Here is a 20,400-nt window from a genome sequence, read left to right as displayed (position 1 = left end):
GATTGGATTTATCCTAATTCTCACATTTTGAGCTAAAACCCAAAATATTAAAAATAGAATAATAGAGTTGGAAGGGACCTTGGAGGTTCTAGTCCAACCCCCTGCTTAGGCAGGAAATCCTACATCACTTCAGACAAATGGTTATCCAACCTCTTCTTAAAAACTTCCAGAGTTGGAGCATTCACAACTTCTGGAGGCAAATTCCACTGATTAATTATTCTAACTGTCAGGAAATTTCTCCTTAGTTCTAAGTTGCTTCTCTCCTTGGTTAATTTCCACTCATTGCTTCTTTACTAATATAGTTGTAGCAGTGGTGAAATGCTTCAGGTTCGGACCGGATCGCCCGATCCGGTAGCGATGGAGGCGGATGGTTCGGAAAACCGGTAGCAAAAATCCCTGCCCCCCCCCCCCATTGCCCAGCTGAACCACGCAATCATCAGAGGCTTTTTTTTATTTTTAAAAGCATTTTTTCTACAACCTTTTGGCCAAAAAAATGCTTTTAAAAGTTTTTTAAAAAACCCTCTGATGATCACGCGGCTCAGCTGGGATCATCAGAGGCTTTTAAAAGCATTTTTTCTACAAGCTCTTCAAGAGGTTGTAGAAGAGGTTATAGAAAAAATGTTTTTAAAAGGAAAAAAAGCCTCTGCCGATCAGGCAAGTCAGCTTTGATTGTGAGAGGCTTTAAAAGCATTTTTTAAACATTTTTTACATTTTACATAAATTTTACATTTCAACACTGAGTTGTAGAGCATTTGTTTCATATTAAGCATATTTTTCTGAGTATTATCACCAATACCCAAATTTATTAAGATATCAAGAATTATGATGATCATCCTGAGATGATGCTGGTGAAAAAAAGAACACTGGAAAGATACATTTTCATTTTATTTCACCACTAGATTCTTGATGTGTGTGTTTTAACATACATATTGACCTTTTTTTGACACAAGGGAAACAAAGGATTTATAAGCAATTTTATCAAATGTTATTAAGCTTTGTATCCCTCCCTATATTTTAATTTTAATGTTACAATGCCATGTTTTAAATATATTAGTCTATAAGTAAATCAATATTTTTTCATATTCTTCTTTTTATTTCTATATTACCAAAGTGTTTTTTAAAAGTTATTGTTGGTCTTGAGGGTTTTTTTGGCATAATGAGAAAGGGCACAGAGAAATTAAGAAAAATACCTCAGCTTTCTGTTTAGTGTTATCACATTCTTCTTCTGCACAAAGATCAATAAAAAAGTTTTTGTCCTTTGGGCCTGGAGTCGTATCAATAAACCATCCACCTTCTGAAATTTTGGTCACTGATGGAGCTTGAGAAGAAAGAGTATCTGATCTAGGCACTGTTTGTGAAGTAGTGGTAGACATAATTAAATCATTTTTAGGAGATGAAGGTAAAGAATCTGGATTTCCTTTCCGATATAAGGTTAACAAAGAGGTATTCATGTGATTTGAATTCTGAAAGAGAAATTATGGACAGATGTCAACAGGAGACTGACTTTTTCAAATGTAAATATCCTCAAAATCATGTTGAACATAAACAGAATATGAATTATAGACACAACAAATACTGTTATACATTTTAAAAGCCACTTAATCACAATGACTCCTAAAATGCATTATTAAAAATTCAAAGACAGTCAATGGTATTTAAAAACAAAAATAGGAACAAAGTAGAAACAGACACAGCATTTAAAGCATCCTAGAAACATGTGAATTATGAAAAGCCCAACTAGAAAAGAAGTTTGAGCTTTCTTGAGATGCTCATTCCCAATACTGAAAGTCACCACTAATAGGGCATGTATAGTTCTCCTAGCTCCACTATTCAGTACAGATTTTGCTTAAAAGTAGTCTCAGAATCATTTGACTGCAATATAATAGAACACTGGCTGCAAACTCTGGAGTGTTAACCCTCCGCCAATTCTTACAAAACTTGGCATACTCCTTATTTTTCAGAGGCTGCAAAAGCTGCACAAAATCAGGCTCCAAAGCTGGTTCAATAACAAAGGCCTTATGCGACTTGGAGCTGCAGTTGAAGGTAAGTAGTATTCCCCAAGGAGGCTTTGTGAATGTCAAAGTACTGGTACTGCTAGGGATGATGTCAACCACTGGACCTCTGCTTCAGGCCTTAGCGCTTCCACCGAGTACTGTTATACAGGGGTTGCCTGAGGGTGGATTCCTTGGGAGGCCTAGTGCAGGTCACGTGTGAGTTGGAGGGAGGCGTTATTATTTTATTTTTATTTTTTTAATTATTTTATTTATTTATTTATTTATAGGATTTATGTGGCCGCCCACTTATTCTCAGTAACTCTGGGTTATCAACAATAAAAAAAATATGGGCCTCCCAGAGACTGCACCACTCTGAGGCATCCCATGCTCCACTTAACGTGCCATGTAGTCTTAATGACTACAGCTGGGAGAGCCAGGATCATGACTCTTGAATGAAATGATCACATGGGTGCCTTGCTTAACAACCACTATGACTTATACCCCAAATCTGGGGTCAGTTGTTGTTTTGAGGACTCTGTAATTATGTAAGTCCCACAACTGGCTTGACCAAGATTAAAAAACAAAACAAAGAACCTCCCAGTGCATACATTTGTCTTCAGAATTATAAATACATGTTTTAAACAAGTTATTGTTACTACTAATGGCTCATGTAAGCAATCATACTTACAGGATGTTCAGTGTCAGTATCAGAAGTATCCAAGCTGGTCTCTGAATCACTTTTGGAAAGAGAGAATTAAAAATAAAGCTTCTCATATACAGTCATTTTTTTTTTTTTTTTTAAAAGCAGAACCATTTGCATGACATTTCCGTTAAATCAACTATGGTCTATTCAAAAAGGTGCAATTTATTTGCCCCATCATGTTATTGACAGTATATTAGTGTAACCCTTCTCTTTCAGGGATCAGCTGCAATAGTTCCTAGTTTTTCATGCCTAAGGGAGGAATAACAGTACTACATAGCAGAAAATTAAACTTTTACTAAGATGTAGTGCTATGTAAATTTTCTATAATTAAGCTTGATTCATCGTTTTCCCTTTTTTCCAAATATTATCAGCCTTCAGTTCTATGTATTTCTATTCTATATTAACTTTTTGCTAATTCATGTACTTTGTTACTGAATGTAGGATTAAAAAGAACACAAGTGCATATATAATGATAGCCACAGTTACTCCAAACTTAAAAAATTAATTATATCAATGCTTACATAAAAATAAAGGAAGGGAATGTATTTTTAACTACCTAATATTTGCTTGCAAAGTGTATAGGACTATATTTGCACTAGATTACCAAAAACTGTTTGGAAAGTCACTATGTATTTGATGAAGTAGATTGTGTCTTAACGAGATGTACATGATAATAAATTTGTTAATTTTTAAAGTGACATAACGCTATTTGGAATTTTTTTTATTGTGGTGATTGCAACTTACTTTTCATCCCTTTTTGCTTTCTTTGTGAAATATTCATCTTCTACAATGGCTAAATCTGTAGATTTTATCTCATCTTTGATTATCCCAATAACTACAAAAAACAAAAAACAAAAACAACAACAACCAGATAAATCAATAATAACAATAGCTTCCTCATGTGTGAAACAAGAATCAGATTATATTCTGTACAGAATGCAATCAACAGCCAGAAATGCTAGACAGATTGGAGTGTTCAAAGATATTGTTCTTAAATTAAGACCACAATCTAAAATATTAAACCTAGCTGGTTCTCACAAGACCAAGTATATATACACCTTCTTTTGTTCCCTAAAATACTTTAGATTAACTTATATAAACTAGCTTTCATGGCATAATTTCCCTTCAAATATAATATTAATAAACATACCTTTCTCAACCTGTATTCTAAAGGCGTTTCTTTTTCTTCGTCCATAATCAGCACTGAAAATCAATTTTAAAAACCTCAATGAATATTTTTTTGGTATACCTCATTTTCAATGTAGAAGCCTAGTGCAAGCATCATAAGAAAAAGTAGCCTAATGCATAATTACCAATGTCAAAGTAAAAAAATAAAACCAATAAACACATTGAAATACACATGTTCGATATTAGAATAAATATATTATATTGTGTAAATTATCCAGATTTGTAATCTGCAGTTTCTGCATGAAGAAGTTAGACTAATCCTAATACTAATCCTATGTTGAAAGAACGTATGAGGAACAAAAGACAATGCATGAATCAGTATATAAACATGGTATAGCAAATAATTAAGGTTAGGGTTTTTGTTCTATTTCCTTTTCTTTTATTTCATGCTTCTAATTTGTTTTGCTTGTTATTTATTCTTTTATGTGCTTTGTATATTATGTTTGCGTATTTCTGTATTGATTTCATTCTTGCACACACACAATACAATAGAGAAGATAATGTTAAGCCCTGAGGCTCAAACACATACTATTACAAGTTTACTGTATTTTTTGGAGTAGAAGACGCACCTTTTTCCCCCCCTAAAAGAGGGTGAAAATTTGGGTGCGTCTTATACACTGAATGTAGCTCCACCCAGCCTCTGAAATTGAAGTTTCAGAGGCTGAAAAAAGCCTCTGAAAGGGAGGTTTCAGAGGCTGAAAAAAAAGCCAGGCGCAGAGCTCACAACCAACGAACCTGTTGCTAAAGTTCACCTCTGGGAACAGCTGATTGGGGGTATTCCGGGAGGCCATCCATCACTAATCAGCTTTTTTCTTATTTCCCTCCCCAAAAACTAAGGTGTGTCTTATAGTCCGAAAAATACGGTAATTATTATGCCATTTATTATTATACATGTACTACTCTATGCCCTTTCATAGAAAATGTAAAGTACTAAATCTCTTACTACTCACCTATATATTTTCTGTAGTTCTGCTGCTAGAATTTCAGTGTTAACATACTGGCCACATTTATTACTGCTTAGATACTGTAATAAATATAGCTAAGTTAGTATATTTAAAGATACATACAATTCCTTTACAATATGCAAAAATAGTATTAGAATAAAATCGTATGTGAACAATTTAAAATAGAGGCATCTATTTCTTCATTACTCCAGTTATCTATATTGGTTTTTTAAAACAAAGAGATTAAAGTAGAATCTTTACCAGATTCCTATTTAGCAGATTTTGATCGCAACAGATCAAGTTTTTGTCCAGATATCATTCCATAATAATGGACAATTAAATGTATATTAATTTTGCAGCATCATGAAAAGTGACTTATGATCATTTTTCACATTTACAACCATCGTAGCATTTCTGTGGTCACATGATCAAAATTCAGATGCTTGGCAACTGATTCATTTATGACGGTTACAGTGTCTGGGGGTCATGTGATTCCCTTTTGCAACCTTCTGACAAGCAAAGTTAATGTGGAAACTAGTTTCACTTAACAACTGTTACTAATTTACCAACTGCAGTGATTCACTTAACTGTGGCAAGAAAAGTTGTAAAATAGGTCAAAACTCACTTAACAAATGTTTTACTTAGCAACCGAAATTCTGGGCTCAATTACGATAGTAAATTGAGGATTACCTGTAAATCTAGTGAAGGATGGCCATATTGATGTTTAGTTTTCTTTTCATATCACTGAGCTCTCTAAGTGAGCAAACTAGTGGAATTTGGCAAGACAGGCAAGTGAACAAAGGAAGAGTAGGATGAACAGAGTGGGAGAATCAAGGCAGGAGACTCTGCTGATTGAATGGTTCTGCTGATTGTTTCTTAGGAGTTCTGCAATCTAGATTTGATTGCTTTATAACCAGTGAGCAATTATGACTGTCACAGATCCCTTGGTCCTGGCTCACTTTTGACAGTCAATAGAAAATCTGGCAGTAAAATTGCAAGTCAGGGTTATATGATATCTTTCTAAACAACTGTGGCATTAGTGAGGTTGTAACTCCATCAGGGTCAGGTAAGATCTCATTTAATAACCATGTCACTTAGCAATGGAGTTGCCAGTCCCAACTGTAGGAAGACCACCTGTATTATGTCTATATTTACATGATACACTTTGTCTTCTCCCCTCAAAAACTCCTCTATTACAATCATCCATTTAATGACTATTTGATGTTACAACAGCACTGAAAAAAGTGACTTATGACAGTTTTTCACTTATGACCTTTGTAGCATCCCCATGGTCATGTGATCAAAAATCAGCCGCTTGGCAACTAGCTTATATTTATGATGGTTGTACTGTCCTGGGGTCATGTGATCACCTTCTGAGAAGCAAAGTCAATTGGGGTGCCAGATTCACTTAACTCTTGCAAGGTTGTAAAATGGGGTAAAACTCACTTAACAAATGTTTCATTTGCCAACATAAATTTTGGGCTCAATTATGGTCATAAATCGAAGATTACCTGTATAGCATAGATAGGGCTCATTTACTTAAGGGATTCTCTTCTCTAAACTTCCTTCCAGTGGAGTTGGCTTCAGGTTCTTTCGATTAAACAATGCCATGTTTTGGGAACCCAGAAGTACACCTCTGTCGCACTGTTTGCCCTCTGGGATGACCCTGTGTGTGTGTGATTGTGTGTGTGTGTGTGTGTGTGTGTGTGTGTGTGTGAGGGCATTTAAGGCCTGGCTCTTTGCCCAAATCTTTAACTCGGATGGACATGATCTCCCTTTTGAGGAGTGTGTGTGTGTGTGTGTGTGTGTGTGTGTGTGGGTGGGTAGTCATCCTTCCTCTTTTTTTATAACTATATTATTTTGTGAACCGCCAACAGTCATTGGGTGTCGGACGGTGTATAAATTAAACTAACAGTTACAGTCACGATTCTTCATTTCTTGTCCTAAGCCCGCTAGGAAAAAGAAGATGTCGGCTGGCGACCCCCAGGGGGAGGGCCTTTTCTGTGGCAACTCCTGCCCTCTGGAACGATTTGCCCCCGGAGATACGAAGGATATCGGATCTCCGGGTCTTTCGCCGTACCCTGAAAACTTTTCTTTTCCATCAAGCAGGGCTGGTGTGAAACCCCCCCCCCTTCTTTAGTCTTCTTTAGTTTTTTACCTTTTAAATTGTCAATGGGTTTTAATTTGAATTGTTTTAAATTTGGGGCAAAGTTATGTAATTCTTTTAATAATTTTAAATTTGTATGTGTTTTAGTTCTGGCTGTGCACCGCCCTGAGTCCACTAGGAGAAGGGCGGTATATAAATTGAATAAAAAAAAAAGATGGGATTCAACCGCAACCGGCCTCTTATAGAAGGGCGGCTGCACATCATGACAGAGCCAAATAGGAACGGAACAAGAACGGCGAAATCACCTGTTTAACTCGCTGTTTCAGTCTAGGGTCCCCTCCAAAAGGGTGATTTCCTCCCCGATTCCGCATCGCAGCTTCCCACGTGCAAATTCCTCCCTTCTTTCAGGCAAAGTTTTTCCGGACTAAAATAGGACCCCAGCTAAGGCTGTCTTTAAAAAGCCTAAATGTATTGGCACGGAGAGGTTTTCCAGGCCGTCCCACTAAATAGTGAACTATGGTTATCTAGGAGATAAACTGTTAAGTTTCAGTACAGCAGGGAAAGAAAGGCACAGAAGGTTAGGGTTCATATTTCATTCATATTTCTACATAGGCACTTTTTTAGACGCCTAAACCGGAGTCTAAGTCACGGAAGTCCATGTTTTGTAGTTCTCTCGGGTGTTCTTGTCAATTTTACCCCTAATTTCTTTGGGTTTTCGACAGGACGGGCGCTTCCTTTTAGACGCCTAAAGTGGGACTTCAAATCCCAGCGTGCCGTGGGAAGAAATATTTCCCAAATAAATGTATTATAGGGGCAAATCAGAGGAACTCGAAAGAAGAGGCGGAAGCGCTGCTCCGGCAGCCGCGACCAGGCTTAGAGGGGCGGGGCGCTGTACGGTGGCCGAGAGGGCGGCAGTTTCCGCAGCACGATGGAGTCGATGGTGTTCATATTTTCGCTCATTGATTGCTGCGCCCTGATTTTCCTTTCCGTTTACTTTGTATCCTCTTCGTTTGTTTGGGCGGGGTGGGTGGGTGGGGGAGGGGTGGTCCGGGAGCCGGAGAGCGCTGGCGATCGGCTCGTTCCTCTGGTCTGCAGTTGAGAGGACCGGCCGAGGCGGGGGCGTTAATGGCGGTCTGGCTGGGGCAGGGGCGGCGGTGTAAAGGGTGAGGGGGCCCAGCAGCAACAAGCGCTGGTTGGGGAAAGCGAGGGAGAACCGGCTTTTCGCCTTAGGAGGCGCGCTTGGAAGAAAGGTTGGGCGTCTCGGGAGGGTTAGAGGAATTGAAGGCATGATGGCCAAGTGAAGGTGAGGCAGGAGGATCCATCGCCAAGCCAAGACGGACTCTTAAAAGCATGCTTTCGCTGTGTCCGGAACCTGCCCAGGTCGGGCGTGGCGTGTCCTGTTTCTTACTTAGCTAGATTGTCAAAAACACAACTGCACCGGTCTTTTATAAATCCCCATCCCCTAACTATGTTTTCGCATGGGGTTGATTATATGTTGTCGGGGTCTTGTAGGAGCAGTTTGGGATGCCTTGTATTCTGCATTGGTTGCAGTGGCCAAGATTGGCTGCAGAAGAAAGATACAATTGCTTCATTCTCTTTTGATAAGTTGTTCACTAGATTGATTGTCACTACCGTTCAACTTTTTGGTTAGGTTCTGTTTGGTTATGGTAAAAAGCCTGGTTCCTGCTTTAAATGTAAGACTTATTTTCAGTATACATAATAAATACCCTCCCGTCTTAAAGTTTGCATAAAACTCCTATGATTGTGATATTGCGTAATGCATTATTTGTAGTATAAAGCTGCTTGTTGTCGATTCTGTTCAGTGATGATAATTTTTAGTTTTCAACTTGAAACCACGTATTTCTAAAAATTGGCATCTGTTGTCCTGATTGTGGAAGATTAATTTATGTGGATTATGTAGAATTGCAGTGAAGTTTCCTAATACTTATAGATGTGTTTGCTTAAAATTAAATCAGTACATGATGATCTTTATCATTCTATTATATATACACTTCAGTGGCTATTTCATATAGGATATAAGGGACAGTTTTTTAAACATGTACTTTAGATACCTTTGCAAGCACTTAAGTTATTGTGAAAAGTATAAAACTTTTTTATGTTGTCGTTGGAGGACTGCATTTTCTAAAAGAAGCTCTTCATCAGATATTTTAATTTCATGAATAAAATTTTGCTAGTTTCTTTAGGAATTAGAAGATTTTGTAAAACTTTAAAAAGCAACAAAAGGTTGCTTGTGTATGTGTATATGTATGTGTATTTCTCTTTAGCCAGGTTCTTCCTATGTAAACCAAGATTTTTATGCAGCCCTAGTTCAGTGAAATCACAATCCACTAGTTTCTAGGCTTTTTTCAGGCAGCCAGCAAGCACCCTGTTGCCCATTGGGTACTTGCTGGCTGCCTGAAAAAAGCCTAGAAACTAGTAGATTGTGATTTCACGGAACTAGGGCTGCATAAAAATCTTGGTTTATGTAGGAAGAACCTGGCTAAAGAGAAATACACATAAAGCCTAGGAAAAGGAAAGAAAACAAACAAATATATATACATATACATATTTCTCTTTAGCCAGGTTCTTCCTACGTAAACCAAGATTTTTCTGCAGCCCTAGTTCAGCCCTGAACTAGGGCTGCAGAAAAATCTTGGTTTATCTAGGAAGAACCTGGCTAAAGAGAAATACACATAAAGACCTACGAAATATATATATATGTAGTCCTCAACTTATGACCGCAATGGAGCCCAAAATTTATGCTGCTAAGGAGAATTTTTTTAAAGTGAGTTTTGTCCCCATCGTACGACTTTTCTTGCCACATTTGTTAAGTGAATCACTGCAGTTAAATTAGTAACATGGTTGTTAAGTGAATCTGGTTTCCTCGTTGACTTTACTTGTCAGGTCACAAAAGGGAATCACATGACCCTGGGACATTACAACTGTCATAGATATGAGTCAGTTATGTATATCACATGACCATGGGGATGCTGCAACGGTCATAAGTGAAATATGGTCATAAGTCACTTCTTTCAGTGTTGTTGTAACTTCGGTCACTTCACTAAGTGAACTGTTGTAAGTCGGGGACTACCTGTATATCATATACCTGTATATCATATAGCAAAATTTGATATGTCAAAATACAGAGTGCATCATTTCATATGTGAGGTGTAATACTATATATACTATATAATACTAGAATATTATAGTATTACTTTATAATATTACAAATGCAGTCCTAAAATGCATTAACACAGGGATAAAATAAATATAATGTGAAATGTTAGTAGGTGAAGTAATTTAGCAGTAAGGAAAAATTTCCTGACAGAATGATTAATCAGTGGAACAACTTGCTTCCAGAAGTGATGGGTGTCCAACAATGAAGGTTTTTAACAAGAGACTGGAAAGCCATTTTCTGAAATGGTACAGAGTCTCTTGCTTGATCAGGGGGTTGGACTAGAAGACCTCCAAAGTCCCTTCCAGCTCTATTCTGTTAAATAAGTCTTATATCAGTCAACTTTGGTCTTATGCAGTGTTATGTATTGTTGGTGGCTTGTGTTAGGATATTCCAAAATTTAAAAGGATATCTCTGCTGTTGAGATGTATGTATGTATGTATGTATGTATGTATGTATGTATGTATGTATGTAAAAAGTTAAAATCTCGGGTGTTTTCCTGCATCATTAAAATTATATATACATATACATACATACATACATACATACATACATACATACATACATACATACATATATGAAAACCATAGTTTCTTATGCAATTGGATGAAGATGATAAGCCTATCTGCATATTATGCCACATTTTTATGACTGTCCAGTCCAAATTTTGGTCTGACGTTTAAACCTTAGGAATTTTGATTTGCTTTCAACAGATGTTATTTTAAACAATGAGTATCAAACAGTGGATTCGAATTGTCCTTGTTAGATTTTAAATAGCTCAAGTTCTCCAAATTCAGACATTAGAAAACTCTGGTTACTTTAAAACTTGAAGCAAATGTTTTAACTTTTTACTGTACAGCTAGGTGGCAATTGGCTCCCTAGTGCAAATCTAAGTATAGTTATCTATAAACCCCTGTATGGCATAAAGCCTGGATATCAGAGGAACCATTTATCTTCAATCGTTTCTGCCCATAAAGTATGTTCTGGCAGCATGGGTGCAGTCCAGCTCCCCTCTAGTAAGGGGACTGAGGAAGTCGCAGCCCCCACCTTCTGAAATAGCAGCCCCTCAGTGATAAGGACGGCATCCTCTCAAGGTTCTGCCTGGAAAGTTCTTAAAATCTGTCTGGCTTAATGTGTTAAGGTGGGGGGTTTCCTTTGTGTCATTTTTAGATGTTATTAGTCCAGGCTGTTTGCATGGTTTTAGATTCCCCCCCCCATTTTTATGAGGGAGATTGGTTTTATACCCTGTCCAGAGTCCATTGGAGTTGGGTGGCTATAATAAACTAAAATAAATACATGATAAAAAGGAGGAAGGAGAATTTGAACTCAAATATTCCTATTGATAATAATAGGAAACTATCTTAGTGGGGGAGGGGCAACATCTGAATCAAATCAGTAAGTGACTGTGCTTGTGCGCCAGCAGAAGTTCTACCTTACTTACTCAAATTTTAACGTGGTTATAAAGAACCAAATTCACAAAACAAGCTGCTTTGGGAACTAATGAGTGATCAATATGTCCCAGCTACATCTATATTGTGCACAGGGTGGATTAAAATCAATGATTTTTTTAAAAAAATCAAAAAAATCAGATTTTTAAAATTTAAATTGGATTTTTTTGATTTTTATCGAATTTATTTTAATAAAAAACTTTTGGGGTAAAAATCTATCGTAAGATAGTTTTCTATTTAAGATACATAAATAATTTAGTTTATTCAGCATGAAATGGAGCTTAGTTATGTAGCATGAGGCTGTATATTCTGCAACACTGGGACTATCGGTGAGTCAACAGTGGGCCAAAGGAGTAGCAGAGATGACAGTTGCTCTTTAAAAATTATCATTTAAATCGAGTTGATTTAAATCAAGCCTTTTTACTAATGATTTAAAGCATGATTTAAATTGTGATTTAAATCAACTCAATTTAAATCAAATCCACCCTGATTGTGCATGTTATAGTTTGGAGTTTGGATGGCATTGGGCAAAGTCACTAACACAGTTAACGGGTATGGATTCTGGTGTTGTCTATATCTTTTGCAAAATGCTTTCCTTCTTCTGGAAGTCCTAAACTGGAGGCCCGTTTGCTGAGTTTTATATAAAATCTCCTTAGGTTGCCATTTACAATTTGTCCAAATAGTTTAATTCTTACCTAGAAAGGGCAGGGGTATAGCTGACATAATAGTTGTTCTTATCTTGATCATCAGATAATTACACTATCAGATTTGGAATGTGACTACATTAATGCCAGATCTTGCTGCTCAAAACTAAATAAAGTAAGTTGTTTTTCTTTTTCTCTTTAATTTTTTAAAATGTTAATACAATAATGTGGTAAATGTTGTAAATTTTTACAAATGTACTATTGGTCTCAACTCTTAAGATGTATGTTTGCAGAGAATGACTTCTATGTTGGTTACTTTTAGTATTTTAGTTTTCTCCAGGGGGCTCCATTTCGTTTAGTAAGTAGAATATGCAAACCAACATAGCCCAATCATAGGTACTTTGGAGACATTGGCAGTCCCTATTTCTAGGCATATAAGATTATATATAAGCTGTTACCATCTGAGAGTAACTACTGTTATACGCAGTAGGATTGGCAGGCATAGGACTACCCTGATAGTTGGAAAGTATATTGTGATTATATGTAATTCATAAACACACTAAAGAGTGCTTTGGACTGATGTCTTTCTAGAGCAGTAGTAGTTAACTTATGTTCTTCAGAGATTTTGAATTAACCCATCAGCCTCACTACCAAAATATTGTGAAATTGCAGTTCAAAATTATATCATTAGTTTGTTTCAAAATTATATCAAAAAGTTTTCAAAAATAATCTCCTTTCTACAGGTGGTCCTTGACTGACAACCATTCGTTTAGTGACTGTTCTAAATTATAATGGCACTAAAATAGTGACTTGCAACCTGTCCTTGATTTTAGAACTGTTGCAGCATCCTCAGTCGTGATTAAAATTTGGGCACTGGGCAACTGGCATGTACTTATAATAATGGCAGAGTCCTGGGGTAATGTGATTGCCATTTGCAACATTCCCAGCTGGATTCCAAACAAAGTCAATAGGGAAAGCCAGACTTGCTTAACAACTGCACAGTTTGTTTAACAACCATGGCAAAAAGTTCTAAAAAGTTACTTAACGGCTTTCCTTGGTCTTAAATCAAGGACTACCTGTATTGTTAATTCAGAGAGGAACTACAGTGAACCTAGAATTGCTTCCTTAATATAGTTTTCTTAATACAAAACACATGAATTATTGTTGTGGGGAAGAATGTTCATCATGGAGACCTACTGCTAGAATCTGGATTGCCTACATGAGTCTCAGACACTTGTATTTATTCCTTGTATTGTATTTTTTTCCTTCAGTGTTTCATACACTACATTTCCCTTTCTTTGCTGAATGCTTATTATGTGTAGTCTTCTCCTCTTGCAGCATCTCAGTATTTTATGTGTAGCTTGCTTGCAGAATATATTTTTGTTCTTGCCTTCTTATTAACAAGTTTATTGTCAGTCACCTTTGAGTTGTCTAGAATAAGACTTTTTTAATAAACTATTTTATTTAACAACCTGCCATGGATTAGAATCTATTGCTACCATATGTCAAATGTATATACTTACCCTTTTTATAGTACCATCTTGATGCAAGAATTCAAATTGATGGGTAGCAAATTCTTAATCATGAAAAATAAATCTAATTTGAAAATTAGGTTGAAATATATAAACCTGTTACTAGCATTTTGGTTTACCCAGAAGTGTTGAATATATAGGATTTAACTCGAGACTGTTGCTTGCTGATATTCCTTATTGATCATATTAGATATGCTGATCAGGTTCTCATAAATAATATTCCAAATATTCTGATGATATCCTAGAAAATAATCCATAATTTGCAAATTGCACTTGCAATTTATATCTGAACCATCCACTAGAGATCAATTACTGATTCTTTTTAATCAAATAAGAGTTTTGCAGTCCTTGTCAGCTTGCAGGTAGAAGATTCCTGCTGAATCTTTATAAAGGTTTTTACTTTACTGTTTTAAAAATCTTTCTAGTGGGTGATCCCTGAATTGATTGGCCATACCATTGTCACTGTATTAATGCTTATTTCACTGCACTGGTTCATCTTCCTCCTCAACTTTCCTGTGGCAACGTGGAACATATACAGGTAAGACCTTTGATGGCTTAAGAATTGCATGATGTTGTTCATATTTTTTCCTCTCTTAATGAACAAGCATTTTTATAAACTCTGCCTTGTTCCATAATTTATTACTCCAGCCATGTTAGCAGGAAGTGATAGAAATGTAATATTACTTTTCCTTTCTCACTGGATTTTAGCATGGACTTTGGATAACAGCAACAATAGATATACTAGACTTTCCTTGTCCCAAGGAGTATATGTACATATATAACTTTTGTATCTTAAAAGTGTTGAGTTTAAAAACACTTTTAAACTCTTTTAGCATGGATCATGACTTTTAGCAAGGATCATGTGAAAATCTAGTGCATCATTGATCTTACTCAAAACCTATCCAATCCTGAGAAGAAAACAGTATAAAATCACTTTTGTATTTTGCCAGGAGCAAGTATCATATTTGTTGGTACAAAAATACCTAGTAATATAGTAATTAGTAGCTAAGCATTGAACAAGGACTGGAAATACTTGGATTCCGCTCTACTCTTAGCTGTAAAAGTTACTGGAAGATTGTGGACTAGTCTCCCTCAGCTCAACCTTGTTCATAGGGTGGTTTTGGATGTAAAAATAAAAGGCTTCTGGAAGGCAGGATATAAATCTAACAAAGTACATATCTTGAATGTTCACAGGGCATGAGCCACTACTTTTGGAATTTTATCAACTTTGCTTTCTCCTAAAGGAAAAAAGGAGAAAGTTGAATTCCCTTTTAAGATTTTCTGCTTGCAAGTTACAGCCCATGCTTCAATTTTGCCTCTAATAAATGTACTTATTTTTATTTTTTCGATTTTGGCAACACTTCTAATTTAGGATGCATATAAGATGCATAAGGTCTCATATACATAGCTACATAATAATGCTTGAGACTGTAACACTTTTGAAGCAAATCAAGGTGCTGGTAATTTCTTTGGATGTGGATTTCCTGGAAGAAGAAAAATGCAATATTTCTGCTTTGAATTGACTTTGGGCTAAGTCATTTTTATATTTAGTAAGCAAATAAAAAGCATAGGATATTGTTTTAAATATCTCAAGTTTTTTATGCATATATTTATTTCTAATGCAATACACTGAATAGAAAATGTCAGTGATTTAAATGTAGAATTTTAAAGTTTAATAAGTTAAATATTTTAACAAATGATATGCTAATGAGCTCACCATTTCTAAACAGTGCCCAAGCTTTTAAAGATGACTTAAGATTGATTGAAAGCTGCATGCAAATTTTAACATGGCAAATTCAGGCATTCATATTTATTGGAGAAAACACGCGCTGGCATATCCGATTTGAAATGTCTTTTGATTAATGACAGTAATGCATCTCCACTGCACAAGGGTATTTGTTTGTCCTGCTATTTACAGCTTCAGAGGCTTGACAGACAGCATTTGAGTAATGCTAGGAGCTCAAAACTGAACCGTTTTTTTGTTTCACTCTTCTGAAACCCATATGCAACACTTTTAAATGTTATGTATTGTTTGAAAGAACTCAACCACCAATTCAGTTTCATTTTGTTTTGCATGTTTTGTCTTTTTTGATATGGAGATCATTAATCTATTGGCTGGAGCAGAGTTGGTACTGAAACAATTTTCTTGAAACCATTTTAGGTATATCATGGTTCCCAGTGGAAACATGGGAGTATTTGACCCTACAGAAATCCACAACAGAGGGCAGCTAAAATCACACATGAAGGAGGCCATGATAAAGCTTGGTTTTCATCTCCTTTGTTTCTTCATGTATCTTTACAGGTAAGTTTCAAGGCTTGCATCTTAAGGTTAGTAAAGCTATTCTTAAGATTCCTACTAGAATAGTCTGTTATAATTTTAATGTGGTTTAACTCTTTGGAAGAGCCTTAGTGGAAGCAATATTATTCATCATAAAATATCCCAAACTGTTCTACACTTGACTTTGTTTATGCCACATTTTCTGCCTCTGATGGGGATACTATTTTAAACTAGGAAATCTAATTGATTATATGCCACTTTACTTCAAATAGGATCTGTAGTTCCATAGATCTTGGATTTGTTAAAAATACGCTTTTCTGTCCCCTCAGAAGCATTGAGTTTTGCTGACATAATTTCAGGAGCAATCATGTTTATTTCAAGCTCTACACCTTTTGACATGGTCTCTTTTTTCACTCTTTATAGTATGATCCTGTCTTTAATAAATGACTGAAATGTGGCCAAATGAAGTATTATGGTTGCCAAATTGATGTTACTCCATTGAAATACTATGAAGCCACGAGCAACTCTCAAGAAAATCCAGACCAGTGTCATGCAGTATATTTTTTCCTCTTTGAACAAAACATATTTTTGCTGTATTTTTAACATATAAAATATTTTAGAAACTACAATACTATGTTTTTGCAACTATTGTTTTGTTTTTACTCAAATCCATTTTCTTACTGTATTTAATTCTTATGTAAAGATTATGCAAGAATACTGGTTACCCAATGGAGCAAATTCACTTATTACAGTGAAGCAGCAGCTATAACCATTACATTGAAGAAGATTTTATTATATAAAAGGAAGCTTACCAGAGACAAATGACCAATGTTTTCTTTCCTAGAGGCAACATTTTAAATATGGTTCACTTTTGTGTTTTTTAAACTGAAGGCTGAAATATGTTCAGTGTATATATGAGGTGTTTAAGAAAGTACTTCACGAAATATTGTAGCACCTATGTGAGACCTATGAATATATGTATTCATAGTTTGCCTGTATTATAATGGCAGTAAGCCACATCTAAATTGAAGCTGTGCAGTGTAACTGCAATCCTATTTGTTGTTGGACATTTGGTACTATAATCAGTTCAATACAGATTGCTATCTTCCAAGCTGAAGATCACACCTACAGCCACTGGTTCAGTCAACAGCCTGATGTTGCTTGCCTGTTAAGACAGCTGCCGTCTAGCTTTTGTAGCATAAGATCTATGGGGATGGCTTTGTGCTCCAAGTGAGTAACTCAGCTTAAATCTGAGCAGTATGGGATCCATTGTCACAAGAAATCTTGCTGGATATTCATGGATTGAGCAGTTGCATGATCATATGTGAATACATCTTAGAAAGGAAAGGAACTTCTGTTCCTCTCTAGAATGAAGTCAAAGCTTATAAAGCTAAGAACTAATCAAATCCAGTTATTTATTTTGTTTATTGAACTGGAAAGAGGGAATACAAATATTTGTTAAGTGCTGTGCACCAACATGGAAAAGTTTAATTAAAAAAACTCCAATAGACAATCAGGAATTAATGTAGCTTGACTTGAACGATTTAAGATATGTTTAATATACTACATATTTATAAAATAAAAAATTAATGTGCCCCATAAATTAGTAAAACCAGTGAAAATAAATACGGAGCCCCAAAATTCATGTTTTAATGTCATAAAAGAAATTTAAACTACTTAATATAATTCAAGAGGAAAGTAACAAAATCCAGAAAATTTAATAACGCAATCCTTTGAAACATTTAATATCAGTCCATAGCAAATAGTCATTACATACCAAAAGCTCTAAGTGTTAACTAGTTCCACCACAACTCCATATAAATCTTGACAATTTAGAAATTTGAGAACAGTAAAAGTTCTTTTCTTGATCTCTACAGCTTGGTTTGTAAATACACACACACTTTGAGAATGTTTCTTCCTCTTACATTTTTGGAGCCAATAGCTTTTTCCATCTGTGCCAGTAAGTGTTAAGAATCAAATCTAGTACACTTATTTTTTAACAATGAAACACTTAAAAAATGGGGCACACTGTACTTCAAATTTATAAAAATATATTTGTATTAACCAAATTTTAATGTTAGAGGACAAGACAAATACACACAACATGACTTAAAATTATTCAGTAAAACATGACATGTACCTAGTTGGTTCCATGACTGATTCTGTTTTACACACACATTCATACCATACACACTTTGCTGAATTCTTCTACATGAAGTCAGCAAGTAGCAAACAGGTTTCTAGTTTGTGTTCCAGCAACAAGAGCAGCTATTGCAGACAACACTGCACACATCAGTTAAGTCCTCCCTATTCAAAAATGTTTCCAAAATTATAATTGTGTCATACAAGTGGTTTGTTGTATGGCAGCTGAAAATGGATGCAAGCCAATGCAAGTTATATATATAGATACATATATATCTACATATATGGAGTATTAACGATACATGGTTAGTAATTTATCTGAAATGCATCAATCCGAGGCAACCTGTGTGCTTTGGGGTACAGATAAAGGGCACCAAATCTTACTGAAAATTGGTTTATTTTCCCTTTCTGCCCCAAATTACAAATTAAGACATTCTTCTGCTGTTAAAAAGGTTACTAACTCTCCTTTCCCTAATATATCTATTGCCAGCATAAAATTAGTATGAGAAATAATTTTAAGCCATTTTAAAAGGGTGGGAGATTTTTGTAGTTAACATGGCACTAAACACCTAGCATTATTTAAATGTCATTCAACAATACCAGTTTGGAAGTCAGAATGAAATTATTGGGAAAAATGGGTAATTTTCCACCTGTGACTCCATATTAACTTTTTGTGTTCCCCCTCATTTTAAAATTGAGGAAAGCTAGCTACACATTTACAAGGCTATTTATGGGCTACATAAAAATTAAATTCTTTTTTCTCTTTTGTGCTATTTTTAAAGTGACTTACCTGATAAAGATGAGAAGCATTGTGGCAAGATAATTTATGGTTGGTGTGCCTAGTTTGGAATAGATGGTCAAAATGCTAATATGTTTTCATAGATCATCTCTGTTGTATGAACAATTAATGATTACTCTAGAATTTACAGCTGAGATTGAGAAATATCTACTGTATGAAAATAAGAATATTGCAGATACGCCTCTTCCATATCTTTTTACAATGATGAATTTAGTTTTTAGTTTATATGAAAAGTGACAGATGCTTTCCAATCCACATGCCAGAAATATTGGTATGTTTGTCCATCCACAAAAAGTTCTAGCAGTGTTAACACTGTGAGACAATTGGACAAATTAGTCTCACAATGTAGTCATAGGAAGTTGAGCCTGGCAACAAATGATAATTCTACATCTAGAGCTGCTACTTAAGAACTGCATAGCTTACATTATGCAGTGACATTTAGAAGTGGCACTTTCAAAACATGACTCTTATTCATTTCCATTCTGAAATGCTTTTATATGTATTTTTTGAATTCCTTAGAAGTAAACTCATAAGTAATGTGCTCAACTTCAGTGCTTTTAATTTAGTTTCCCCTTAGTATTATATTTCAAAGAAGGGTAAACTATAGGTTCAAACATGTTCATTAAATTCTATGCATGAAATTTTACTTGCAAACCACCAGATTGTTTTGAATAACCCGAAGAAATTAAATTATGCAAATTGTTTCAGGTTCAGCCACTCCTGATTTTTTGCTCTAATGTTCTAAAATAGTTTTGAGTTAATAAGCAATTTTAGTGCCAGTACCATGTTGGTTAGAGATGTAAAGCATTTCAAGATGTTGAATGGGAGTATCTGCAAGTATCTGTAATAAATAAGAATTGCAGAAGCTCAAAAATAACTATTAAGCAATTTCAAATAAAAGAACATAATGTCAAATGAACAGAATATATATATGAATTGACTATAGCAAACATAAAGAAACACTACTCCATAAAATGAATTGAAATAAAATGAGCCACATATAGAGTTCAATCTATTAGAGAACATAAAAGGAAAGCATTGTTACTTTAAAAGATTTCTGTAAACCTGGTCTTCTAAAACATTTTTTGTCATTTGAGTTATAAAAACTAAGTTATTACATTAAGTAATTGGAGTACCAGCTTTCCTAATTTGGTAGAGTTAAAATAAATTTTGTGAGACATAACTGATTTAAATCATATGCTATGAAGATAAGCACGTGCTAAATCTGAGTTAAGAAATACACTGAAGTGCACTGACTGTGATTGCTTATCACAGAATCTGAGTATTAAAGACCATGCTTAAACTCAAGCAATGTACATTTTCTTCCAAATATGGGACTTTCCTCAAAATTAAAGAGCTTTCGATTTATTTTAGCTTGATTGGGCTTGATTTTTTTCTACATGAATTGTTATTATTTCATTGTTACACAGAGGTTATGTCCTTCCA

At 35.3% G+C, this 20,400-nt stretch overlaps 2 protein-coding genes across 7 annotated transcripts in view; one reads left to right on the top strand and one right to left on the bottom strand.

Moving 5' to 3' along the window:
• NVL (nuclear VCP like) overlaps positions 1 to 7,681 on the bottom strand; it is a 56,618-nt gene extending 48,937 nt beyond the window's left edge. For 3 of the 5 annotated variants that reach the window (XM_034427907.3, XM_034427908.3, XM_060692468.2), the window contains exons 1-6: positions 7,242 to 7,681; positions 4,836 to 4,909; positions 3,848 to 3,900; positions 3,442 to 3,532; positions 2,683 to 2,731; positions 1,191 to 1,463 (exon numbers count right to left, since the gene is read on the bottom strand). In XM_034427907.3, coding sequence (XP_034283798.2) covers positions 1,191 to 1,463; positions 2,683 to 2,731; positions 3,442 to 3,532; positions 3,848 to 3,900; positions 4,836 to 4,909; positions 7,242 to 7,307 — 606 coding nt within the window. In that variant the 5' untranslated portion in view covers positions 7,308 to 7,681. The remainder of the gene's footprint in view (positions 1 to 1,190; positions 1,464 to 2,682; positions 2,732 to 3,441; positions 3,533 to 3,847; positions 3,901 to 4,835; positions 4,910 to 7,241) is intronic. The other 2 variants (XM_087883148.1, XM_087883149.1) reach the window with 1 other exon arrangement.
• A 118-nt stretch (positions 7,682 to 7,799) lies between these two features.
• Positions 7,800 to 20,322, top strand: CNIH4 (cornichon family member 4). 2 transcript variants are annotated; one of them, XM_034427914.3, is made up of 5 exons: positions 7,800 to 7,933; positions 12,310 to 12,378; positions 14,161 to 14,273; positions 15,897 to 16,037; positions 16,437 to 20,322. In XM_034427914.3, exons 1-5 carry the CDS (start codon positions 7,865 to 7,867, stop codon positions 16,462 to 16,464), a joined length of 420 nt encoding a protein of 139 aa, XP_034283805.1. In that variant the 5' UTR covers positions 7,800 to 7,864; the 3' UTR covers positions 16,465 to 20,322. The 2 variants fall into 2 exon arrangements, with proteins under 2 accessions (XP_034283805.1, XP_034283806.1); XM_034427915.3 differs by lacking the exon at positions 7,800 to 7,933 and adding an exon at positions 8,481 to 8,630.
• The last annotated feature ends 78 nt before the right edge of the window (positions 20,323 to 20,400 follow it).

The sequence above is a fragment of the Pantherophis guttatus genome, chromosome 1, assembly GCF_059756535.1.
Source record: "Pantherophis guttatus breed Tessera chromosome 1, ASM5975653v1, whole genome shotgun sequence".
In the NCBI taxonomy this organism is placed as follows: domain Eukaryota; kingdom Metazoa; phylum Chordata; class Lepidosauria; order Squamata; family Colubridae; genus Pantherophis; species Pantherophis guttatus.
This window is presented reverse-complemented; position numbering and strand designations above follow the sequence as displayed.